General features: G+C 39.1%; 1 protein-coding gene across 2 annotated transcripts; it reads right to left on the reverse strand.

Annotated features, from left to right (window-relative positions):
- On the reverse strand, window positions 1–27,693 carry qtrt2 (queuine tRNA-ribosyltransferase accessory subunit 2). Of its 2 annotated transcripts, none has more exons than XM_080203981.1 (9): window positions 27,597–27,693; window positions 21,310–21,642; window positions 18,201–18,256; window positions 15,470–15,546; window positions 14,578–14,787; window positions 10,098–10,297; window positions 7,406–7,557; window positions 4,827–4,926; window positions 1–3,272 (listed from the first exon to the last, which is right to left on the reverse strand). In XM_080203981.1, exons 2-9 carry the CDS (start codon window positions 21,507–21,509, stop codon window positions 3,041–3,043), a joined length of 1,227 nt encoding a protein of 408 aa, XP_080060107.1. In that variant the 5' UTR covers window positions 21,510–21,642; window positions 27,597–27,693; the 3' UTR covers window positions 1–3,040. The 2 variants fall into 2 exon arrangements, with proteins under 2 accessions (XP_080060107.1, XP_080060108.1); XM_080203982.1 differs by lacking the exon at window positions 27,597–27,693 and adding an exon at window positions 27,524–27,545.
- Between the last annotated feature and the right edge of the window lie 153 nt (window positions 27,694–27,846).

The following is a 27,846-nucleotide window of genomic DNA, read 5'->3' on the forward strand; positions in this document are numbered from 1 at the left end:
TAGTTTCAGAAAAACAGTCATTTTATTTTGTTCATGAGTAACACCATGGGACATCAACTGATTTATTTCTAAAGTAGGACAGCATGTATTGTGATAATGTAAAACTTATAAACCAATTTCACACTATATTAATTAACATTAGTCTTTGCAACTATTGCAGGAATACCATTTTGCTGATTATTGATCATGATTTTTTGAAATTGTGGAATGCGCCTATGAAAGGCCAATAGTTAGCATGCGTTTCCACACAGACATTATCATGAGTGAGTTGCAACATAGCTACTCACTGTGTTGATTCAGCTAATGTCAGAATTGAAAGAATGCAAGCCAGAGGTTTGCAACATCATTAAGTCCTCATATTTCTCTAAGAAATAACTTGAATAAGTTAATTAGCTATCCCATGTTGGCAGCTAAATTCTTAAACCCCCAAGTGATACAGCAAGCACTTCATGGAAAAATTTTCACTTTGAGAACAATAGCTACATCTAATAATCACATCAGACTTTTAGTAGTTTAATATCACAGCATGTCAATGCATAATGCCGCCCTCAGAATAGAGAAGTCTAGATAAAACTGAAATTTAATAGTGTTCTTTGCCAGAACTTACACGGCCAGGGGCTCATGGTTGTTAGTAATGTCTAAAAGTTGTTTGGTGACTGGGTTTTTTTTGCCTTTTTAATCCATTGTATTCTCAGTTGTCTTTTTAGCACTCATTTTATCAATATTACTTTATCAATCTTGATCAATGCATTCTGTTTACTTATATTTAACAGTTTTTAAACAGAATCTTCCCATTAATGTGGTCTTTTATCCAGTATGGGCAACGCATGATGTTTATAACATAAAAAGGCCTTGATGCATTACTATTCATGGCATAAACACAGCAACATGACACTCTACTCCAAAGGGAAAAAAAACTTGTAGAACACTGCCACCTAGCTCTCCCTTACTTGAATGTTATTTCCCTCTATCAGTATATTGTTATTAGAAATGCATTTGTTCTAATGTTTTATGCAGTTAGTTCTATATATATAAAAAAAAATTATACATCACCTTTCTTGACCTTAGGACACCTCAAAATGCTTTACAATCAATGAAATGTGGTCACTGTTATAACATAGGAAAGATGGATGCTAATTTGTACATGGCAAGCTCCCACAATAGCAATGTAATGAAAACTGTACTTTTTTTTCAAAATTTTGTTTTGAAAGATAACTTTCAGGCTAAGTAGTGAGAGAATTTTCGTATTCTTTACAGTAGTAACCATTATTACAAAACTTGATTCGTAAAAGATTTATAGTTTTAAGAATATACAAAAACTCTAGCACATACACTTAACGCTTCAAGGTATCAAGTTTTCTTTAAAAAAGTCTTCACTTAATAACCAGGTCTCTCCCCAAGGACAGTGGTCAGAATATAGAATCAGTTGCTGATGTATAGAAACTTCAACAAACAATTAGCCTCCAGTCAATTTCAAAAATGAAACTTCCTATTTTTGCATCTGCAATATCCACGTTTTTGCCTTAAAGGGATAGGCTTGGTGAAACACAGTTCCACCTTGGTGAATGTCACACTGTCAAATTCATTCTGTGAGCAATTTCATAAAACATAGCCAATCTTTGTTATAAATATCTCACATATGCGAGAATGTAGAAGAGAATCTGAATCAATAAAACAGTCATGCTTTAATAAAAACGTAGCATTTCAGCTTCCAACCTTTAGATTTTCAAGCCTTTTTAAATTGCAAACAAAGTTCTAAAGTCTTACAGTATAAAATACCTGCAACCATTTTGAGGCATCAAATAAAAGAGGTTTTTTTTGTTGTTTCATACAGATTTAATTTTTAAAGTAGCTGCAAGAATAAGATTGAAGTAAATTGGTGCATTGATGTCCCGCAGTATTAATTCACTATTACTAACGTCTGTGGAATAATAGCTTAGAGGAACGAATTGGGACAATAAAATTAGATACTGGCAGAGAAATTCAACTTGCACAAAATGCCTGCTCAATTACTTGCTAAGATGGGTGTGTGTATGTGCATGTGTGTTAAGCACTGATCCAGGCAGAGGACAGCTGCTCCTTCCAGTTTCATGAAAATATAACTTCGAAAAAATTTTGGGGCTCTTTTTTTGAGGGGCCTTCAGCTGCCCTTTAAAAGCCACTAGTTGCTTTTAAAGGTTGCTCAAGTCCTGGTTCAACTAGATGGGAGCCTGAAGTGAAATTAATAATGAGGATCTTAGAGCCAGTGTTGGATTCTGATTTGCTTGGTAGAAGAAGACATGCATCTGTTTTGGACTGTCTGGCTGGTTATCCATTGACTCTCATGGTTTTATGTCATTTGGGCCCACTTTGCACCCCACAAGTGGAGAACTAAAGGCTGCAAGTTCAATTTTTCCGCCCTGTCCTCTTTAGCATAAGTGGCAGTGAAGAGTAAAAAACTTGTTTGTGCATAAATTGTATATTCAGCCATCAAAATGTAAATTCTAAAACAGAAAATGCAGGTTTTAGTTAAAAATAGTTCAAATTTGTCAAGTAGTTTCTGAGCATCTCTGCCTTGCCCTTTCATAATTAGACAGGAATGTTAAAAACAGAAAGGTAAAAACAAAATCAGAAAATCCATCCCTTTCAACAAGTTTGTTGGGCATAGTACTCTAAGTACTGAAATTCACTGCATCAGAGCTGAGCTCTGTCAATTCAAATAGAATATTTCTAGATTTTCTGTATTCATACACTGTTAAAGTAAAACATTTTCTTAAAAATAATCTGCACACTGGTGAAAAATGAATGAATAAATGTGCAGTTTTCAAACCCTGTGTGCAATTTCAATGATCACACATTAATGTAATGTGAATAATATGTAACATGGTGGAAGAGATGGGGATGCTGAGCACCACGCATTTATAGAGTTTGCAACTATAGTATCATCAAATGTTAAAGTAACTGATACTGAAGCAGCAGATTGCAGCATCTGCTTCAAAACTCTTACACACGTTGGATACCCATCACCTGCTTTGTCAACCATGTATTAACCAAATTATTGTTACACCTTCTGTTTTAAAATGAGTTCCTTAAGTTGCTGCATTTTGTCATCTCTTAAAGCATCACGGATAGATTGGAAGAATCCAAAGTAGTGATGGAGGTTATGGATCATGAGAAGGACTCCAGCCAGCAGCTCATTGGTCACGAGAAGGTGGTAGAGGTAGGCACGGGTGTGATTCTTGCAGCAGAAACAGGAACAGCCCTCCAGCACGGGCCTGAAGTCACCACGGAACCTGAATGGTAAAAAGTTGCTTAAGCACCAGGAAAATAGGAATCTCGAATCCAACCATTGAATCAGTCCGTCTTATAATCCACAATTAGCTGCTAACTTCTGCAGTAATAAAAAACTGAACATGAATGACATTTAGCAGGACATGCAAAATTATAAAAATGAATTAACGAATGATTAATGAACTCTCCTTCAACTCATCTATTCAATCAATAATACACTGAGGCAGAAACATGTTACTTACTATCCAGTAATGTCATTTTTGTGACTTATAGATCCTTGCAAACCAAGCAACTGCAAGTCAAAATACATTTCTATAGGTGGGTACAATTGCTGAACCACTAATTACACCCATGGAATTCATTTTGTGTTCCAAAGCAAAACAGTTGACAGCATTTACAGCATCTAGTAAGAGAGTTTTATCCCAAAAAATAATCAGAACGGACAGATGTACAACGGGCCCAAGTAATAGTCACTAGAGAATCACACAGTAGAAAGCTACTGGGCTAATCACCAGCCTTGGCTGCCTTAGCTGGATTGCACCAGGTCATGATAAAGGACTTAGATGGGGAGAGCTCTGAGGAAAAGCCATGAGAGCTTCCATTTCTGAACATCTACCATCACACATGCTGGAAGGTCTACGTGTACACACTTTAGAGGCTACAAAAGTAAAATAATTGTTAAAGCTCGTATTTTGTTCAGTTTAGAAGGTTAGGTCATATCCTAATTGAATGGGAGAAAATACTACTGTAATGAATGTTGAGGGCAAAAACGGCCAAGGTACCCATTTGCAACATATGGCGTTATAATTGGAATACGGCAGATTGAATGTGAGGCATTATGGGACTTGATTAATTTGACCATGTAAAAACCATTTGTTACCGTGATAGTTTGGTACTACAGTCTCCAACTACAAACTTGCTTAGCATCATGAGCTGGTCCAGAGCTATCCACAAACTGGTCATGTAGCTACATGATTCCTTATTGTCAGCTTGGTTGACTATATACATAATCAATTAATATTGTGAGTGGTTTGTAATCAGCCAGGATGGGCTGAAGTAAATGTCTATGAATGTGTGATTTCCTTTGTTCGGTGAAGAGACCACATGAGGGGCCCAGTGGCTATCTTCCTGCCAGTATAAAATAAACCATTTAATGATTGCAACAGACCAGAGTGTCAAGTGATTCTCCTAGACACATTTGCGCTAACAATGAACATGTTAACAACATAGGCCAATGTTTCACTGATGATATCGGGGCGTTTGCTCTTTACAGGCATAAACAAATGTTCAATGGGAAAGTAGAAAAAAAGCAGGAATATCCTATGTTCGTGGCCAAAGTAAACCATTAGTGCTGACAAAATGTGTCATTTGGTTCACTATACAAAGCTGACAACTGATCAGATACTGTACCACAGGAGCCATCAGAAGAGAAAAGAGAGGCTTTTCAGCAGGGCATTTCTTATTCCAGTTATAAAGAAAAACAACAGTAATAGAGAGACTATTAAAAACTCCACCACTTTTATTAACAGGTTTATTAAAAATTCAATAACACTTACTGCTCACTTCTCAGATCCGTTGTAAAAGGAATTATCTTGCCCTCGTTACCCAACGGCTTGTTAGTAATCTCATTATCCCCACAGCCATTTCTTTCCAGTACTGAAATATAATCCAAAGCACTTATTAAAGTTTTACATCCAACTTGCATTGTACAATGTGCTCTTACTGTTCTCAGCTTCTGTCTCAAGTTAACAGTGCGTGAAATCTGATGTTAAAGAAAACTTCCATTGGTTAACTGCATTAGTTGCTTCTCACATTGCTATTTGATTCAGCTGCATTGGGTGGTAGTAACTGCAATTTGAGTTTAATGATTGCTCGTTGGTGCACATGGAAAATTACTGTGTGGAATGTTAGGTAAAAACAAACTTCAAAAAACTTTAGAACAATGTTTTTCAGCAGAAACTGAAAAAGTAACTCACCATCTGACGCCCCTAAAGCCTGTTCAACTATCTATAAGGCAAACTTCAGGATCGTGATGAGATATTCTCCACTTTCCTGGATGAGTGCAGCTCCAACAATACTACAAGAACTTGACACCATCCGGGACAAAGCAGCCACTTAATCAGCACATGGTCCACTAATTTAAACATTCACTCCCTCCCCCTCCAATGCACTGTGGCAGCAGTGTGTACCATATACTAGATATACTGCAGAAACGCTCCTTCAGCAGGACTTTCCAAACACCATTTGAAAATTCCAATTAAAGCCACTCACCATTGTGATTTGGAACCACGTCACCATTCCTTCATTGTTGCAGGATCAAAATATTACAACTCCCTTCCTAACAGTACTGTCGTTGTAGCTGCAAGATAGACAGCAGCAGTTCAAGAAGGTGGCTCACCACCATCTTCTCAAAGGCAACTAGGAATGGGCAACAAACATCACATGGCAGAAACTTTTTTAAACTCCCAACATGGAAGTTGAACTTAACAATTAGAATTCATAAGGAAGTGACTGACATCTCTGAACTATAACAGAGTGCCTACAACCAATCCAAATTTGTACCAGTTTCAGTGGCCCAAAAACTAAATTGTTTAAAACTAAGAGGCAACACTTCTTGCCTTGAAATCAAAACTGGGACAAAAATGTAAATATGTAGTTTTCATGACAAAATAAAACCATTATCAGAAATATGCTTCGAGCCTGATACCAAGTTTACAGCGATGAAACAGGCAACACTACGTCTAGACCGTGCCTCCATTCACCCCCCTACCCACCTCAGAGGCTGGGTTATGCACGATTAACCAATTAATCTACCTCTTCAGAGATAATTTTTGATGTGGTGTCTGCATACAAATATGGGAATGCAAATTTCATCCATCACAAATAAATCTCCTAGAAAGTAAACTTGTCATAATGTTGCCAAATGCTGAATGTCAATAGCTATATATTTAAAACAGAGGCTTTGTGGTTTTAAAAAGACAGATCTCTAAACCACTCAGATGCATCCAACTGTACAACTAGCAAAAGCTTTAGCTGATAATAAAAACTGCGAAGTTTTTAATGCAATTATTAATTATATAACAATGTAAAGGCTACACTTCTCAGTTAGAGACATCAGCGGTTGTATAATTATTAAATTATGGCAATTAATGCTTAAGGATACTCCTCCACAGGTAATTTAGATCATCCAAATGGAGTACTAGTACAGGAAATGGAAAATACTGTACACTGCAGTATAGAGTGATCCTCAAGGTTTTTTGATTTATTATTGCCACATTTGGTACATGGTGAAAAGTATTGTTTCTTACATGCTACACAGACAAAGCATATCGTTCATAGAGAAGGAAAGGAGCGGGTGCAGAATGCAGTGTTATAGTCATAGCTAGGGTGCTGTGAAAGATCAACTTAATATAAAGTAGGTCCATTCAAGTCTGAGGGCAGCAGGGAAGAACCTATTCTTGAGTCAGTTGGTACAACCTGAGACTTTTATATCTTTTTCCCAATGGAAGAAGGTGGAAGAGAGTATGCCCAGGGTGCACAGGGTCCTTGATTATGCTGGCTGCTTTGCTGAGGCAGCAAGAAGTGTAGAGGCAATGGATTCGAGGCTGGTTTGTGTGATGGACTGGGCTTTGTTCACAACCTTTTGTAGTTTCTTGAAGTCTTATTCAGAGCAGGAGCCATACCATGCTGTGATACAACCAGAAAGATGTGACTAAGGCATGTTATTGGGAAAGGCACAGGAAGCCTTATTTTCTGTTGAAGTGAGGAATACCTGGCTTGGGAGCAACTGTTGTGAACACGGGGTTTCTGAAATGGAAAGTGTTCCAAGTCCAGTATTAACCTCTCATTTTGATGAATACATCCAAAATGTTGCACAATATAGAACAATTGGTTGTATCTCTTCAAAACCAGCATCTTTGCTTTAACATCAAGTAGCTGACATAGTGATGGTGAGAAAATATAGGCTATTCACTGTGCAAGTGACTCAGGTATTCTTAGTACCACAGGCTTGACCTGGGTGTCCAAGGCAGGTGAAGATACAATTACCAAGCCAGGAATAATAGTTTGGATGGACTAACATAGAGTCCATGACGTACTGTCCTAACACAAAATACTGACATTCTATAATTGGTACCTTCCATCTCTGGGTCCATCTTGTATTTAAAATTGAATGTCAGAGCTCTTCCTTGCTCAGTCATCAGATAGGGGAAGAAACCTTCAAATAAATCCACTCCTCTTGATATACATTCCAGCACTTCATCTGGCTTTCCAATCCCATGGATCAACCTAACATTGGATAATTTGAACAATTATTACAATATTAAACAGAAATTAAGTGCCACAAAACACTCACATTTTGGCTGAATCTAGTTAGCTTTGAAGAACTGTGATTAAAATCACACAGAAACAGAAATATTGGAAATACTAAGACCAATCAGCAGCATGTCACTAAAATAATTTTGAAAGATACTCTGTACTGTTTACCACTGTGCATAAGAGTTTACATGAATGTGCTTATAAACAAACTTCCTTTAATAATGAACAATTTTAATTTCATGCACACCAATTTACTAACCTCATGAAATCTCTTCTGAAAGAGACAAATCAAACCCAATAATTTTTTTTAGAACTGCTGCTTTTCCTGTCCAACTCTATCCTCACTGCCTGACTTGTGCTGAGTGCTCAGGGAATGCTGCATGGTCAGAGGTGAAATCTTTCAGATGAGACTTTAAACCAAGGTTCACCTATCCTCTCACCTCATCACACTCCTTTGAACAAAAAACAGGGGAAGTCTCATGGTGCCCTGGCCAATACTTATTCCTCAATCAACACCACTAAAACATTTTAAGTAGTCATCCAGCTCCTTGAAGTTTGAGAGGCCTTGCTTTATTCAAATTGGCAGCTACATTCATTAGGTGGACCCATGGCGCATGTCAAAAAGGAGTTGGGACAGTTGGGACACAAAGATGAGTGGAAAAGCAAATTGCGCGGAGGGTGTGGAAAGTCTGCAGAGGGATCTGGATAGGCTGAGTGAGTGGGCGAGGACCTGGCAGATGGAGTACAATGTTAGCAAGTGTGAGGTTTTCCACTTTGGCAGAAATAATAGTAGGAGGGATTACTATTTAAAGGGTGAAAAGCTGCAGCATGCTACAGTGCAGAGGGACCTGGGGGTCCTTGTGCATGAGTCGCAAAAACCCAGCCTGCAGGTGCAGCAGGTGATCAAGAAGGCGAATGGAATGCTGGCCTTTATAGCGAGGGGGATAGAATATAAAAGCAGGGAGGTCTTGCTGCAACCGTACAGGGCACTGGTGAGGCTGCAACTGGAGTACTGTGTGCAGTTTTGGTCGCCGCACTTGCGCAAGGATATTTTGGCCTTGGAGGGAGTGCAGAGGAGGTTCACTAGGCTGATACTGGAGTTGAGAGGGTTGGACTATGAAAAGAGACTAAATAGACTGGGTCTGTACTTGTTGGAGTTTAGAAGGATGAGGGGGGATCTTATAGAGACGTATAAGATAATGAAAGATCGATAGGGTAGAGGTAGAGAGATTCTTCCCGCTTAGAAAGGATAGCAGGACTAGAGGGCACAGCCTCAAAATAAGGGGGGTGCGAGCAGTTTAGAATGGAGTTGAGGAGGAACTTCTTCACTCAAAGGGTGGTGAATCTCTGGAATTCTCTGCCTGTTGAAGCGGTGGAGGCTACCTCGCTAAATATATTTAAGTCACGGGTAGATAGGTTTTTGACAGACAAGGGAATTAAAGGTTATGGGGAGAGAGCGGGAAAGTGGAACTAATCCACTTCAGGTCAGCCACGATCTTATTGAATGGTGGGGCAGGCTCGAAGGGCTAGATGGCCTACTCCTGCTCCTATTTCTTATGTTCCCAATATAGGGAATCCAATATTTATCCCTCAACCAACATCTGTAAGATAAAAGCAAATTACTGTGGATGCTGGAATCTGAAAAAGAAACAGAAAATGCCAGAAAATCTCAACATGTCTTCTGAAAGCATCTGTGGAAAGGGAGCAGAGCTAACGTTTCAGGTCTGGATGACTCTTCATCAGTTTGTCTGGTTATTGCTACACTGCACACAGCAAGTGTTGCATTTCCTACATTTAAATATGACTACATTGCCGTAAACACTTTGTGATGACTTGATGCCACTGGCACTATTTGAATGCAATTCTTTTTCTACAATACAATGGCGATTACACTTTAGAAGTATACCATTGACGAAAGCATTTTAAGAAGTCCTGATGTGCAAGGTGCCACATACAGATAAATCTTTTGTCTTTAATTATAATATAATCAGTCATTCTTAAAATAATTTGGTAAAAGACAGGGAGGTTACTTCATCTTGTAATCTTCAATGTACCATCAGCTGAGAACCATTTTGAAATCTGATGATCCACAGAACGAACAGAAATCATAACAATATTCATAAAACGTGGATAGCAGTTGTTTCTGCTTAGTTTGGAGCATTTGATTGAATGTGGCATCTACGAAACCTAGCAAAATTGAAGTCAATTGGAATCCGGGGAATATTCTCCACCAACTGGAGTCATACTTGGCACAAAGGAAGATGAGTGTTGGAGGCCAATCATCTCAGCCCAAAGACTGCTGAGGAGTCACACACCTGTACCATTCTGTGTTTTTCTCCACAGATGTCCTGTCCTGCTGAGTATTTCCAGCAGTTTCTGTTTTTATTTTGGTGTGACGAGTGCCTGAATGCATGCACTTCACTAATAAGCAAAAAAACCCAGCATTATCCAGGACAAGGCAGCTCACTCCTATAACCTGACTGACATACCACCCACCACTGATGCCCTACCTGGGTTTATCAGCAGGCAGTTCTTCTATGACTGAAGAAATTAAGTTCAGTTTGGAATCATCGTGTATATTGTCTCCCTGAAAACCATCCAAAAGGAAACCTCCAACTGGCCGCTTCATAGTTTCTCTTGCAGACCTCAGCCTTTCTTCAAGAATGTCTCCTCCTTCTATTACACCTATAATCTCTATGTTCTTCAGCGCCTGGTACAAATAATAAACATGAAACTGAAATGTATTTACTTTGCTTTAATTTACTGCAACACAACTTCTGTAAACAGCATTGCAATTCTATGAAACATTGCTACATGAATTAAATTTGTGATTACTACTACTATGTTTTATTATTTCAAAACTGATAATGTCAGTTCCCTTTAATTGTCCCCCTTTTTTCCTACTTCTATCTAAAATTGCTAAACTGCCAGGCACCCTCTGTTACCTCAGCAAAGGGCACATTTTACAAATACCATTCCTTTCTCAATGAAGAGCAAAAAAAAAATCAGTTGCATTCCTGCTCTTAATTTCTATCCTGCTCCCCTGTCTGGAAACATAGAAAACACAGGGGAGATATAGAAAAGACAGCAAGAGCAGCAAAGAGTATGAGAACTCATTAACATATAGTACAAAAGAGAACTCAAAAGTTAAAAAAAATACAAATAGTAAAAGGCCAGTCAAAGGAAAGATGGAGTAATTAGGGATCAGAAAATGGAGCGATGTTCATGAAGGCACAGGGCATGGCTGGGGTAATAATTCGATATTCTCCATCTGTCTTTATGACAGAAGAGGATGCTGCCAGAGTGACAGCAAAGAAAAAGGCAGTAACAATTTTGAATAGGATAAAACAAAGAGGATGTACTTAAAAGAATGGTAGTTCTCAAAGTAGAAAAGTCACCTGGTCTAGATCAAATACATCCTAAAGGAAAGGATGCAAGGGTAGAATTTGCAGAGCCTCTGGCACAGATTTCCAATCCAATGGGTGCTTCCTGAGCCCTGAACGATTGCAAATATTACAGCAGATTTCAAAAAAGAGGAAAGGGATAAATTTGACCAGTCAGCCTAATATCAATAGTAAGGAAATATTTAGAGATAATAATCTAGAATAAAATTAATTTCATTTGGAAAAGTATTGGCTAATGAAGGAAACATAGCATAAATTTGCTAAAAGTTGAATTACATTGATTTACTTGATCAAGTTCTCTGATGACAGAATGGAGAGTTCAATGAGTGCAGTGAGGGTTGATGTTGTGACACGGACTTTCAAAAAACATTTGACAAGGTATCACCTAATAGATTTGTTATCAAAATTAAAGTCAATCAGATTAAAGGAACAATGACAGCATGGACGCAAAACAGTCTAATGGACAGAGTATTGGTGAATGGTTGCTTAGAGGGAGGTACAGAATGGCATGTCGCAGGGTCAATATTGGGACCATTGCTCCTTTTTGATATATATTAATAGCTTGGATTTGGATATCCAGGACATAATTGTAGACAGAAAAGTAGTAACTGAATTCAGGAGGATGTAGGCAGACCAGTGAAATAGGTAGTTACATGGTAGCTTTTTAAAACGTGCAGCACTGGTCAAGTCATCTAGCGTGGTTATTGTACTAAAGCACCCATCATTTAAGAAAATACGAATCCTGGCATCTTTTAGTTACAATCAATGTGCTATTGAAAAGCCATTATTGCAATGCAGATTGCATACAAATACACTGATAAAAGATTTATATTGTCCTTAATTAGCTTCTGAAGTGCATAGGTTCTTAAACTCATTTGAGCATTTGTGTTTTATTTCTATTCAAAAATGTAGTATGGGGTAGACACAGGGAAGAATTGAGACAAATTAACACAACAGTTGAAAATGCTACTGCACATTCATATGTGAAATAAAGATATTTTAAATTAATCCTGACAAGAAATCACAACTGAACTGGAATATTTTTAGAATTTTAATATTAAAGGATAGCTTTACAATTTTGAGTGGTTATTGTCTTTAGTGCAACGCTAATGGAACTTGGCAAGTCTGATGCAACACTCTGACAGCTCCTATTAAATGGTAATAAACTTTGCCGTAATCTAGTTTAACCATTATTTTAACATTTGTGGCATGCATAGCTAGTATACATTAATTTGCTGTACAATGATGCTGTGTAACATTTTTCTTTACGGATATTCTAGCTTCAAGATTCTGTTATCACGATTCCTGTACCAACAATGTAGTCATGCAGAAGTACTTTGAAATTTACAAAGGTCTGTCTTTATTTGTAACAGAATAATTCTTGATTTCTTATTTGAATTTTTTGTTCCATATGATCACAAAGGGTTTGGGGAAAACCTGACAATGCCTCATTAGTGATATTAAAATATAAATATGAAAAGGAGTAGTAGGCAGAATTCTTTACTATGCAAAGGAGGAATTGAACTGTTCAAGTTTGAAACCACAAAATCAATAGTTTTGAATTACATTTCAGAATTTATCACAGATAAAGAATTTGATTGTTAGGATGGCAAATATTTTGAAATGGGAGTACGTGGGCAGATAAAGCACAATATGGTAAGGGTGCAAAAAGCAAATTCACAAGTGAACATATTGGGATGGTTTCAGATATTATAGATATAATTGTCATTTGCATGTTTAACAGCAATAATTGGAAAACTTTAGGATGCATTTAGCAAATTTATTTCATTAGGGTTGTAAAGGAAAAGAAGACATGCATGGGAAATCATTGCTGGAGCAATTGAGTTGTCTCAAAACACTGGTTTAAAACAGCCAGACAATTTTTTATGACAATTTTTGATTGAGAAGGAAGTTAAAGGTCAATGGCAGGGTAGAAAAGTGGAGTTGAGACCACAATCACTTGTAATCAATGCGTATGAAATTCCACACTGGTGACTCCAGATCAGCTGAACTTATCTAACCTTGTTGTGATCGCACTGACAAGAGTGGAGTTAGGCCACACAAGGGCATGAAAACATGGAGAGCTGGGAAAGACGTTGAGAGCGCCCTGTGAAAGATCCTGTAACACCTGAGACTATGGCTAAACCTGTGAAAAAGTTAAGTGCTGTCAATCGGAGAGAAGGTGAAGTTAATTTCGCCAGTGGAAAACTGTAATGTAAAACAAAAAGCAGTCGCCGCACTTATGCAAGGATATTTTGGCCTTGGAGGGAGTGCAGAGGAGGTTTACTAGGCTGATACCGGAGTTGAGGGGGTTGAGCTATGAGGAGAGGCTGGATAAACTAGGCTTGTACTCGTTAGAGTTTAGAAGAATGAGGGGAGATCTCATTGAGACATATAAGATGATGAATGGGATGGATAGGAGGTGGAGAGGCTCTTCCCGCTCAGAAAGGACAGTAGGACTAGGGGGCACAGCCTCAAGATAAAGGGGGGCAGTTTAGAACGGAGTTGAGGAGGAACTTCTTCACTCAAAGGGTGGTGAATCTCTGGAATTCTCTGCCCGTTGAAGTGGTGGAGGCTGCCTCGCTAAATATTTTTAAGACGCGGGTTGATAGGTTTTTGATAGGCAAGGGGATTAAGGGTTATGGGGAGAGGGTGGGAAGGTGGAACTGAGACACGACAGATCAGCCATGATCTTATTGAATGGTGGGGCAGGCTTGAGGGGCTAGATGGCCTACTCCTGCTCCTATTTCGTATGTACGTACGTATGAATGAATGGGAGATTCTGCCATCAGGTTTGCCTCGGGTCAGTGTGTGTGGACTTTGCATGTTTACACAAACCAACTGACACAAGAACAGCCTTTTCTCTACAGCCATCAGACTTTCGAATGGACCTACCTTGCATTAAGTTGATCTTTCTCTACTCTCTAGCTACGACTATAACATTGTGAAACGCAGGTAGCAGAGTGGTTAGCACTGCTGCCTCACAACTCCAGGGACCCGGGTTCAATTCCAGCCTCGGGACAGTATGTGTGGAGTTTGCACGTACCAACCGACTCAAGAACAGTTTCTTCCCTGCTGCCATCAGACTTTTGAATGAACCTACCTCACATTAAGTTGATCTTTCTCTACACCCTAGCTATGACTGTAACACTATACTCTGCACTCTCTCCTTTCTTTCTCTATGGATGGTATGCTTTGTCTGTATAGCGAGCAAAAAATAATACTTTTCACTGTATATGTGACAATAATAAATCCAAATAAAAAGGATTCCACATAAGGCATTGTTGAATATAATGTTTAAGCCACATTTAGAGAGGGCCTGACATCACTTAAGTCATGGGACATTCAGAGCCCCCTTTTCTCGTGGAATATAAACTGTCTGGAACATCTTACTCAGGACTATCTCCATTTAAGAACATTCATTTTGAAAAGGTACACAAGAAATTGTTACAATATTGTCAAAGTTGTGGTTTTAAATCTACAATGTGAAGAAAGTTGCCCATTTCCTATGAGCTTACATAAAGCAGAGAAGAGATTTCCCCTAGGGATGTGATGCATTAAAGACCTTCTTGCAGTAACATTTTACCTCTGAATTCTGATGCACCTTGAGGCAATCATCCAAGAAGCCCAGAGTACGATCCACTGATTTCTTTACCCTCTTTCTTGAAGTTCCTGGAGGCAAAGGCTCTCCATCTGCCATACTTTGGTACCAGTCAGCTCTGAAGGCTTGTTGCATTGCCATGAACTTTGACGATGTTATTTCAATTCGCCCACCTCCACCCCAAAGTGATACGGTCTTTCCAATTGTAATGATAAAAATAGAAGAGGAATTAGCTCATCAGGCACCAAACAATGTAAAAAATGGATTTGCAAAGGATTTTAATGTTTAAAAAACAACAGGATCCAACTGGTCGCTTTTTAAAATGCAGTTCATTATATTGTGCAGTCTTCAACTTCTTTATATTTCTCAATTCACTTACATCAATTTATAATTTAAGGGTTCCTACTAATTAATGTTACCTATTTTCTTTCTTCTATCACCAGCTCTCCACTTTGCCTCAGTTTATTATTTTCTTCTCAATGAGACAATTCAGGTTTGGATACTGTTCCATAGATTGAATAAATCCTTCACCCAGATGTGCTGACATCAAGCTTACAATCTACAGTCCCCACACAACCACTCAGCATTGAAGCAATTATCAAGCTCAGAACCATCCTAGGCAGTAAGTTTATGGAGGAACTCAAATTGTTCTGACTCTTAAATAACTGAACGAAAAATATTACTTTTTCACATGAGAGAGAACATCAGTATTGCATTCCATGAATCTGGCAATAACACTTTGTTCACAAGTCAAATCTACCTACAGTAATAATGAGCAGCACCATTGACAGCTCAGACAGGAAATTAAATAAAAGCAAGGCATTAAGGACAGTCAATTATACCCTAAATTCTGTTCCTATGCTCATAACTAACTTACTTTGTTTGTGTTGTATCCTGATGGACATGGACTAGCTGGGTCGTACAAAGAACAGTACAGAACCGAGTCTGGCATACCTGTCATAAAGCAAACTAAAATAAATACCATTTCTTTCAAATTGATCAAACAAGTGAACTCTGAAACCACCACTAACCAAGTTGCAGCATCACGGGAATGCACCAGGATTTGTGTAGCGGCATTAGTGATGTCCAAACTTTTCCAAAACAAATGTTTTACAGAGTGACAATATAAATCTTAAAATTCAAATTGAATGGGGCAAAAAAAGGATTAAGAAAATACAATTGAAAAAATATATTTATTGAAACTTAAAACAATACTACATCAGACAGATTAGCAGAAAAAATACTGCTGAAGCCATGAGCCTCTTTATTTCTAATTTCCAGCACTCTTACCAATGCTCACTTTCAATTTGTTGAAATTTAGTTTTATAATGAAAGGAAATTTATTAGCAACTAAATATTCCAGGACTGGCCTTTTGAAGCTTACAGACATAATAATCTTCAGACATTTGCCCAGAAAACAATTACAGACATATTTTTATTGCATACAAACATATGAATTAGGAACAGGAATAGGCCACCTGACCCCTCGAGACTGCTCTGCTATTGAATATGATAATTAATCTGATTAAAACCTTAAATCCACTTTCCCATCTATCCCTGACAGCAATTCACCCCTTTGTTTATCAAGAATCTACATCTGCCTTATAAATATTCAAATACTCTGCTTCCACTGCCTTCTGAGAAAGAGTTCCAAACACTTGCAACTCACAGAGAAAAATATTCTCATCTCAGTCCTAAAAGGGGAAACCCTTATTCTTGAGGTGTCCCCTAGTACTAGATTCTCTGAAAAAAGAAAACATCCCCTTATATCGATCCTGGTAAGACCCCTCAAAATCTTATGTTTTAATCAAGTTACCTCTTACTCTCCTAAACTTTCAGCTTTTTAATCTTCGAGACTTCCTTCAAATAGCTTTTTCCCTTTCTTATCCTAGTAGAGACTTCCTCTGTACACAATTCAAATAATTGAAAAAAACAAATCTGCTTCATGGACACATATAAGAACTAGCATGTGCTCACTATGTAACTGATTTTGGCAGCTATGCTCTTCCAATGTGGAAAATTGATCAACAGAATAAAAGTAATTGATTTACTTGAAAATAAGTTTATCCTCTGACTGAACAACATAATTCAATTTGGGCATCTGTGTCCCAATTCAGTAGATTCTTCTATTTCTGTTCGTATAAAACTATTTCCTCGCTTTCCACTCCAAGCTTGTAGGTTGGTGGGTCAACAATATTACAATCCCATTTAATGTTATGACTGGACAGGAAGATGCCAGAATAGACACCAAGTTAGTATCTGTGGAGTGCTCCACAGAATCCCCCCACGTGAGAGATTCCGAAATCCATTTAATATCTTCTCTCACAATAATGCTTTCTCTTAGTGGGCTGCATTCATATTCTGTCCATGTTTTATAAATGATTATTTTAAACAAAGAGTCCGCTCCTCTTTTTAACATTGAATCCAGTCCAGGATTTACACCAACCCATTCAGGATTTCTTTGCCCTTGACTGTTGTACAAACTGTTCACAATTGCTTTAACTCTCAACTCACATGCTCTCATTAAAATGGCATCAAATGTTTAATTTATCTCTGAAGTCTGCTTTAAATCTGGTTATTGTAATTGTCTATTTAACTCAGAACACATTGTTTACTCTTCCTTGAATTCTTCTGATAGCTTGGTCCCTGTTCACTTAACTCTGGTCGCTTTTGACATAATTCCTGTCCCAATTCTCTGGTTGTCTAGACTGCATCTTCCTTGGGAAGCCTGCAACTTTTCAACTGTCTTGTCCTGTCCAGCTACTCCTGGCAGAATTGAGAGATGTTCCCTCCTTAGGGTCCTGTCACCAACTGCAATATATCCAGCTAAAATTTAAAGTTTTTTAAATCCTTGCAAGGGCATTTGGTTGCTAAGCAAGACCTCCATACCTCTATGATAAAAGCAAATTACTATGGATACTGGAATCTGAAATAAAGGAGAAAATGCTCGAAAATCTCAGCAGATCTGACAGCATCTGTGAAGAGTGAATAGAGCTAATGTTTCAAGGCTGGATGACCCTTCCAGCATTTTCTGTTTTTGCCTGCATGCCTCTGCTGGCCTATTCATTCTTCAAGCTGTAGCCCCTCTAAGCAGATTTAACATTTGGAATCTAACCAACAACCTACACATTGGAACATCTTTGTCCAGCATGAATCTCACTACAGGTTTTACCCTTCCTGCACAGAAACGTCAAATTAAACACACTTAAAACTATGCCTTATTTTTAATGTTTACCAATACAAATACAAAATTTCTTAAAACTACCTTTGTTTTCCTAACAAACAGCAAGAGGATGTGTTAGTGAGTCAGAGAAAGTGGCACTGAGGGTCACACAGCCAAATAGGAAACTCTGAAATAAATTTTGTGATTACACTGGAAAGAAAGACATCAGCCACAATGTGTGTGTGGAAGCGCCACATGTGGCTGCAAGTCACAGTTTGGCTACCTCTGAACTATTCATTACAAGATTTACCTGCAGCAAAACAGGATTTATTGATACTACTGAATATAATGTTAGAAGCTAGAAGCGTACAAATGATATGTGGGCAATCTGGACCACATTCTTCTGTGAACCCGAGAACATGTTTACACACAAAACAATGAATACCTATGAACTTTCCGATGCCTTGTTTATACTCCTCCAGAACCTCATGGTGCTCAGCGCTGAAGAGAAAAATAAACAAATACTATTTGTGCACAGAATAATATCAGAAATAAACAACATTAAACTATTTGGTAAGCAACTATTCAGTGGTAAAACCACAATCCTGTTAATGCAAATTTGACACAATCCCAGTTTATAAACAGTGCAAAATATAATTTTCAAAGTAGCCGTCGGGACCAATATATAGACCGTGACTGCTCAAGCAGTGTTTTATGGCAGAAATGTAATAAAGGAACAAGAACTTGGTTGTGCAACAGATCAAAGTATTTATACTTCGTCTTTCTAAATCAGAGAATGCGTCAGTAAATATAATTTGCTCATTAACCCAATGATAATACCGAGCTTACGGGCATTCACATTATTATTGATCACAGCACTATAGAGCAGAACGAAACACAACATCAATTCTATTCTATAATTTATTTCGTAAGCATTACATTGTTCCATTCAGCCAGGAGTCAAAGTCATACAGCCACAGGCTTCTCCAGGAAATTGTTGCTTCAAAATAAATCTTTTTCTTACCAACAGAATTTCATTTACAAATCAGTCTAAGAACTGATATAAGGTAGTCCAATTGTGAAGGTAATGACGTATTGTTTTTTATGCTGTCCACATTGGAGCATTAGAAAAAACAGTTCCTCAATGTAATTGCAAGTTGTTACTACATTTCTCATTCTTGAAGAATGCCTTTAAAAATTATTAGTCATACAAATCACAAAGTCCCACTTTTGATTCTCTGCTCTGCACCAATTTAGTTGATCAGGCAATATGGCAGTAACACTCATGTTAAAAGAGGGAAAAAATAGGCAGGCTCCAGTTGCTTGGCCTACCGAGTTGAAAGTGTGAAAGTCTGAAGGTATGAAAGTCAGACAAGTCCAAGATTAAGCTCTACTCTATTTGCTCCCATGTCTGAATAGCCTGCCAGCATCAAATGTCTACATTCTCATTTGGGTGGGTTACTGGAAGATTGTGACCTGAAAGCCAGTAACTATTCAAATATTACTGGGAGAGAAGGAGAGCAAAACTGGCAGACAAAGGAAGAACAAATAAATAATAAAAAATAAATAAATAATTAGCACTGTTCTATTTTTATGTTACACCTTTTATCAGCTTCATCAAATCTAAAAAAAACCTGCAGTTTTAATGCAGCATTGATGTTAATACAAAATACACATTGGGTGCATATCAACATGACATTGTTATTATAACTCAGTTAGGTCCCACTTGAATCTGCTTACGTTCACGTCAGGTTCAGTGTAAGAGATCACTGAAGAGCATTATCACCCAAGTTGAAGAACTGCTTCCAACAAGAAAGGTAGGTATCTGAACATGGAATGCATTATTAGGAGTGGCTATTGAGGTAGAGTCCATATCTTTTAAAAAGACTCAGATTAAGTGTTTGAAAATTGTGAACATTGAATCCCTACAGTGCAGAAGCAGGCTATTTGGCCCAGCGAACCCCTGCACCAACAACAATCCCACCCTGGTCTATCTCTGCAACCCCACATTTATCCTGCTTATCCCCCTGGTATGATAGGACAATTTAGCATGGCCAATCAACCTAACCCGCACATCTCTGGACTGTGGGAGGAAGCCAGAGCACCTGGAGGAAACACACGCAGACATGGGGATAAGGTAAAAACTCCACTGGGAGGTAGCAGTGCCAACCACTGCCGTGAATATAAAATAGTAAACAGGACCTGCCATCTTATTTTCTAATGTTTTTAAAAGAAAGATAAATGCAGGAATTCCCACCCAATATTGCACTGAAGTGAGCATAGGACTATGGGTACCATTCACGGACACCAGGGCAATGTGCAGCAAACAGACAAATGGTATTATACCACAGAGCTCCAGGATTCACTTTATAGCAGAAGGCAAAGGGGCCTCTTTTGATGGGCGCATTTGAATTAATCCAACCCACGTCAGTGTGGATCTTTGAATGCAGGAATTTCTATTCAACAGAAGGGACACTGCTACATTTCAGCAGGTACATAAGAACATAAGAAATAGGAGCAGGAGTAGGCCATCTAGCCCTTCGAGCCTGCCCCGCCATTCAATAAGATCATGGCTGATCTGTCGTGGCTCAGTTCCACGTTCCCGCCCTCTCCCCATAACCCTTAATCCCCTCGCTTATCAAAAACCCATCAACCCACGTCTTAAAAATATTTAGCGAGGCAGCCTCCACCACTTCAACGGGCAGAGAATTCCAGAGATTCACCACCCTTTGATTGAAGAAGTTCCTCCTCAACTCCGTTCTAAACCGCCCCCCCCCCCCCCCCACTTTATCTTGAGGCTGTGCCCTCTAGTCCTACTGTCCTTTCTGAGCGGGAAGAGTCTCTCCACCTCTATCCTATCCATCCCATTCATCATCTTATACGTCTCAATGAGATCTCCCCTCATTCTTCTAAACTCTAACGAGTACAAGCCTAGTTTATTCAGCCTCTCCTCATAGCTCAACCCCCTCAATTCTGGTATCAGCCTAGTAAACCTCCTCTGCACTCCCTCCAAGGCCAAAATATCCTTGCGTAAGTGTGGCGACCAAAACTGCACACAGTACTCCAGCTGCGGCCTCACCAACGCCCTATACAGCCGCAGCAAGACCTCCCTACTTTTATATTCAATCCCCCTCGCTATGAAGGCCAGCATCCCATTAGCCTTCCTGACCACCTGCTGCACCTGCAGGCTGGGTTTTTGCGACTCATGCACAAGGACCCCGAGGTCCCTCTGCACCGTCGCAGGCTGCAGTTTTTTGCCCCGTAAGTAATAGTCCTTCCTACCATTATTCCTACCAAAGTGGACAACTTCACACTTGCCAACATTAAATTCCATTTGCCAGTTCCTGGCCCATTCACCCAGCCTATCTAGATCCTTCTGCAGACTCTCCACACCCTCCGCGCAATTTGTCGTTCCACCAATCTTGGTGTCATCAGCAAATTTCGACACCATACACTTGGTTCCCTTATCATATTTATCATATCATTTATCGTACTTATCATATTTCATTAAAACATTCTTTTCTTTTGCACGTGAATTATATACTTGCACATACAGTGTAGATAATGTCAGATGCACAGGTTCAGGAACTCCTTCTATAAGACTGAGGGTGTCATGAGTCAGATGTGGAGCTGTGCCTGTCCGGGTATAAAGCAGACAACCAGGAATGTCAAGACTTTTACTGCCATTCCGTCCTACTTCAATCAATTTACCAAGACGATAGCCATTCACAACATTGGAGAGGATTAACTTCATCTTTCCAGCTGAAATACTTTGGACGTGTGCAATTTGGATTGGTAGATCTTCTATTGCACAGGCAGATTGCTAAATATGTTGGTTACCAGATGTTTGTATGAAACATGAAAGATGCATAACTGTGTTGTGGTTTCTGTGAAAAGATAAAGTGAAACAAATGATATTTTACTACATCTTTTCTACACAACTATTATCCAGAATAAATTTATACTTCCTAACTTAAGTAAAAGTTGTCATCCTATTTTCAATAATGACCAATGGTCGTGTTTATGCCTATAACAGCAAAGCACATTAAAACCCAGGAAAAGGACAATTTTCTCTGTCGCCATCCAAGAACCCTCAACCTTGGCCAAGTGAAAAATAAGATGCTCGCTTGGTCCTGAGAAAGTCTTAATCCCAATTCAGCAGACCAACCCAAATCATGTCCCATTGAATGGTCGACAGTGCCGGCAATTCCCTGCTGTCAGCTCTGTGTTTCACGTGTGAACTTACAAACTTTGCCCATTGTTTGGTCAGAAAACGAATTTAATCTAAAATTGTTTTGACCTCATTGATATGAAAGTTTACCCTACAATTGACATAAGAACATAAGAAATAGGAGCAGGAGTAGGCCATCTAGCCCTTCGAATTTGATAGCAGTTCAACTCTATCACTGCCAAGCTCCCAAAGAGCATCAGCTTTCATAATTAAAAATTAATTCCTTTTTTTCATTTTTCTTTATCAATCCTTTATCAATATTTAAGTTCTGTCTGTTCTGCTTTACTGCTTCTATCCCTTCTATCTTTTTTGAATCAACGTAGCCATCTATTTCATTTGTTTCTCCTTCTATTTGCACCTTTGCTTAGTTTGTTTTTGATGCACAGTCCCCAGTGCACATATTTCATCCCAAGCTAAGCTCACCAACATTCATATCAGAGCCAAAAGAACTGCATCACAATTCTATTAATGAAAACGCTATAAAATCAATTTCCAATTATTACAAACATAGTGAAACTCAGCAAACCTTTACAAAGTTTTAAATTAATGAACCAGGATAAAGAGCCATGACAATTAGTTGAAAAGAGAGGAGGAGATAACTGAGGAAGTTATAATTAGGACACACCATGCTTGGGTTTTAAAAGCCTGATGGTAACGAGAGGAATAAAATACGAGAGTCTAGGAAAGAATGAAGGATCATGACCTACAAAATCCTTCCTCAACTTTCAGATTAACAAAATACAATGTGATGTCACCCAATCGGGACAGCACGATGGCATAGTGGTTGGCACAGCTGCCTCACAGAACCAGGGACCCTGGTTCAATTCTCAGCTTGGGGCACTGCCTGTGTGGTGTCTGCATGTTCTCCCTATGTCCATATGAGTTTCCTCCAGTGCTCCAGTTTCCCCCCACAGTCCGAAAAACATGCTGGTTACGTACATTAGCCATGCTAGATTCTCTCGCACTATACCCAAACAGGCATTGGAGCATGGCAACCAGGGAGGGGTTTTCCACAACAACTTAACTGCAATGTTCATGTAAGCCTACTTGTGACACTAATAAATAAACTTTAAACTTTATCACTATGAACATACAAACAAATTAAGAGGACCATTCAGCCCCTTGTACCTGCTCCACCATTTGGCAGATCATAGCTGATCTGATTGCAATCTCCACTTTCCATTTGCCCATAATCTTTCACTCCCTTGTCCTTCAAAAGTCTACCTAACTCAGACTTAAAAATATTCAATGATCCTGCCACCACTGCTGCCTAGGAAAGACAGTCTAAGAATTGCCTGAGAGAAAAAAAAATCATCTCCATCTTAGGCTTAATTTAAAACTGTGTCCCCTAGTTCTATCTATTCCACAAGGAGATACATCCTTCCAGCATCCACCCCATCAAGTCGCTTCAGGAGCTTACAGGTTTCAATAAGATAACCTCTCAATCTTCTAAACACCACTGGATACAGGCCCAACCTGTCCAGCTTTTCACCATAAAATAACCCCTTCATCCCAGGAATCAGTCAGGTGAACCATCTTTGCACTGGTCCCAATATAGTTATATCCTTTCTTAAATACAGAGACTAAATCTGTATACAACACTCCATGTGTGATCTCATCAACATCCTCTACAACTGTAGTAAAATTTCCCTACTTTTAAATTCTGTTCTCTTTGCAATAAATGACAGCTTCCCACTTGCCTTCCTAATCATTTGCTGTATCTGCAGATTAACTTTTTATGATTCATGTACCAGCACACTAGATCCCTCTGTACCTGAGAGTTCTACAATCTGTCTCCATTTAATATGCTGTTTTTCTACTCTTCCTACCAAAGTAGACATGTTTGATTTTTCCACATTATACTTCATCCGCCAAATTTTGGGCACTCACTTCACCTAACTCCAGGCTTTTGCAGCCCCATTATGTCCTCTTATTCTCCTACTGATCTTTGTGTAATCGACAAATTCAGCAGCTATACATCTGGTCTGTTCACCCAGGTTACTGATATAGAATGTAAATCAAGGTCCCAGTACTGATTCCTGTGGAACTCCCCTCATCAAAACTTGCTGACCCAAAGATGACCCATTTATTATTATGCTTAACTAATAGCTATTGTTGCTTCTGTGTCATCCCTACTCCTTAAGCTCTTACAGTTTTTTGTGTAGCAACCTTTGATGTGGCATATTTGATAATGTCTTTTGGAAATCCAAGTCTACCGCACTATTTTCTGATTTGCTTTCTATTCACCTTTACTCTTGTACACATGGTAATGACAGGCATTACTATCCTTCATCATGTTTTTGAGTTTTAAAAAGTCTTGCAAAATTTCACTAGAGAAAGATCCTGTCTCTCTGTATTTTACTATTGCTGTAATACTTTTGAATGCATTGATACTGATTTTTGGAAGCTTCATCACTTCTCAAGTAATTTCATTCTGGTGTCATAAGAACATAACAAATAGGAGCAGGCGTAGGCCATCTAGCCCTTCGAGCCTGCCCCGCCATTCAATAAGATCATGGCTGATCTGTCGTGGCTCAGTTCCACATTCCCGCCCTCTCCCCATAACCCTTAATCCCCTCGCTTATCAAAAACCCATCAACCCACGTCTTAAAAATATTTAGCGAGGCAGCCTCCACCACCTCAACGGGCAGAGAATTCCAGAGATTCACCATCCTTTGAGTGAAGAAGTTCCTCCTCAACTCCGTTCTAAACCGCCCCCCCCCCCTTTATCTTGAGGCTGTGCCCCCTAGTCCTACTGTCCTTTCTGAGCGGGAAGAGTCTCTCCACCTCTATCCTATCCATCCCATTCATCATCTTATATGTCTCAATGAGATCTCCCCTCATTCTTCTAAACTCTAACAAGTACAAGCCTAGTTTATTCAGCCTCTCCTCATAGCTCAACCCCCTCAACTCCGGTATCAGCCTAGTAAACCTCCTCTGCACTCCCTCCAAGGCCAAAATATCCTTGCGTAAGTGCGGCGACCAAAACTGCACACAGTACTCCAGCTCCGGCCTCACCAATGCCCTACACAGCTGCAGCAAGACCTCCCTACTTTTATATTCAATCCCCCTCGCTATGAAGGCCAGCATCCCATTTGCCTTCCTGACCAATTTAAAATCTGCTTGTAACAGAATGATATTAATGTTGCTGAGTTTACCTTTGGACTGCAATATACAAAAATCAACTTGTATTTACATAATGCCTTTCACTAGTAAATGACCTCAAGGTGTTTCATAGGAGCGATATCAAAGAAAATTTGACACTAAGCCACATAAGGAGATATTCGGATAGATGACCAAAGGTTAAAAAGGTAGGTTATAAGGAGCTAATTGAAGTAAGAGAGAAAGGGAGAAAGATTTACAAGCATTTTTGTTACTGGTCTGCATAAACCTGTGAAAATATAGATCCTCCACCTGATTTTATATAAAAGATACCACAATATTTTAAGGTGAATTGTGAAGAACAACAAGCATAACAGTTTAATAAGTTACAACCTCATCAACCGTCAGAATCCACTGATTACCTGCACTGAGTTTTGACAAAAAAATGCTTGGATGCAAAATTGCAGAAGTAAACTTGTTTAATGTTCTTAGATAGAATATCAGAAGTTTACAGTACAGAAGAGGTTATTCAGCTTGTCTTGTGCAAGTTATTTGCTATAGCAATGGGCTTATCCCACATTTCTATATCTTACACTCCTTCAAATGCTTATTTACTGTTCCTTAAAAATGTAATAACCTATTTCATTCAATGCTCCAATAGATAAACACAATGCATACCATGAACCAAACATTATTAACATGAGGCAGTTGTGTGTAATAATATTGAAATCAAATTCAGTAGCTGGCCATTAACGGTTCCTTTCTACGTAACAGTTTCATTTCAAACTTACAGGCAGAATCTGCTTTTCAGACTAAAATAATGGAATGTGATTTTCAATAGAATTGGAGTGTTCTCAATCTTTGGTTGAGAGCAATAATTTATATGCAATGCGATTTCCTACTGACCACCTCAAACAACACGTTCATTCTGCAAAGGTCATAAGACATAGGAGCTGAAATAGGTCATTCGGTCCATCAAGCCTGTTCCACCATTCAATGAGATCATGATTGATTTGCTATAATAATCCTCAACTTCACATTCCCACCATATCCCTATACCGATTAAAAATCTGTCTATCTCAACTTTGAAAATCCTTAATGACCCTGCCACTACAGCCCTCTGCTGTAAAGATATTCATGGAGCATGAATCTTGTACTAGAAAGTGTGGATAGGGCTGCTTGTCTGTAACTATTTGAACAGTTAATACAACAATTAATTACAAAATTTGAACACTTGTAGATTGCAAAGCTGTAACTCTTCCACAGCTCAAGTAGAAATGCAAACATTATTAAAGGTTCAAGTGGGCAATGGCAGAGACTGACTCCAACCAATTCAGAGAAAAAAGTGGACAGGTGGAATTGGAAAATTTGTTTTTCTGGAACTTTTCAGCATTCTTCTGATTGCCGTACCAATGGTCATGCCTCAACCAGCACCACCAAAAGCAGAATGAGTAGTCATTTATCATATTACTGTTTGGGGTCCCTTGTCATGTGCAAACTGATTGCCTGCAAACTTCAAAATTAATGTACTGGTTGGGAAGCACTCTGGGATATCCTGAGGCCTTAAATAAAACAAACTATTGACTTTTGCCAAGTCCATGTCTTCAACTCAAAGATCACTGAGATTACATCATATTCATTGCCTGGTCCACCACCACAAAGAGCTTTTTAAACTCACACAACGGAAATGATTCAAGTGACAAAAAACAATTTGATTCTTTTTATACCCCACATGAATTAATTAATCTCAAAGTGACATTTTCAACACTATTAACAATTGATGAACATATGTTAGTTACAATCTGAACTTGTCTTTCCAATTGTGGGTATTAAGCCAGCGTTTACCGTTTGGCAGGCTTCTAACACCCTTAGCAAACCAAAAGATCATCAGCTCTGATGAAGGGTCATTCCAATTCGAAACGTTGGCGCTATTTTCTTTCCACAAATGCTGCTAGGCTTACAAAGCATTTCCAGCATCCTCTATATGGTCTCTCGATTAATTATCCAGTTACTTAATGCTCAACCGCCTGCCTGGTTATGTTAATGAATCAATGTGTACCAGCAACGACGTTAAGGAAATATGCTGACTTTAAAATTGATGTGGTGAACATAAGAAATAGGAGCAGGAGTAGGCCATCTAGCCCTTCGAGCCTGCCCCGCCATTCAATAAGATCATGGCTGATCTGAAGTGGCTCAGTTCCACTTTCCTGCTTTCTCCCCACTTATTTCAGTTTTTCTTGCCAATGATCTGTATATATACAGAACTATACCACATATACAGAACTGTACTGGGCTATAACGAGTGAAATTCACCAACTTTCACTAACTATGGTCACCTCCCAATCTGATCATCCAGGAATAAGTTCTCGCCTGATATGAAAAGTGGATGAAAGCATTGGGAATGGGCCTGTTGTATACGCCACGTCCTCGCTTACTTTTAAACCCTTGACGATGTAAATACATATCCTACAATCGATAGCAGCAGCTTTGCTGATAGAAAAAACTCACCTGCACATGGTCCCGAAAATTTCCCGGCAGCCAATCCGAGCGCCCAGCCAAACATCCGGAAGCATTCCAGCATCACGTGAGAACTTTCTCTGGGCACGTCAGCCGGGGCTCGCTCTTCCGAGTCAGCCCTTGGAGCATGCGCAGTAGCCGGCGTTCAACGGCAGCGACGCGACTGGAGCGGTCAGAGCATGCGCGCTGTCCGGAGTTCAACGGCAGCGATGCGAATGGAGGGCTCGGAGCATGCGCGGTG

Source organism: Carcharhinus amblyrhynchos, chromosome 15 (genome assembly GCF_965287045.1).
Source record: "Carcharhinus amblyrhynchos chromosome 15, sCarAmb.v2.hapA, whole genome shotgun sequence".
In the NCBI taxonomy this organism is placed as follows: domain Eukaryota; kingdom Metazoa; phylum Chordata; class Chondrichthyes; order Carcharhiniformes; family Carcharhinidae; genus Carcharhinus; species Carcharhinus amblyrhynchos.

Bases quoted from the DNA above. Each gene is read 5' to 3' on its own strand.
- qtrt2 (XM_080203981.1), bottom strand. From the start codon at position 21,509: ATGAAGTTAATCCTCTCCAATGTTGTGAATGGCTATCGTCTTGGTAAA. The intron at 10,298-14,577 runs GTAAAATGTTAC...TATTTGTACCAG, and splicing joins AGGTGCATCAGAATTCAGAG to GCGCTGAAGAACATAGAGAT. The intron at 7,558-10,097 runs GTAGGGCATCAG...ATCCAATGTTAG, and splicing joins CTGCCTGCTGATAAACCCAG to GTTGATCCATGGGATTGGAA.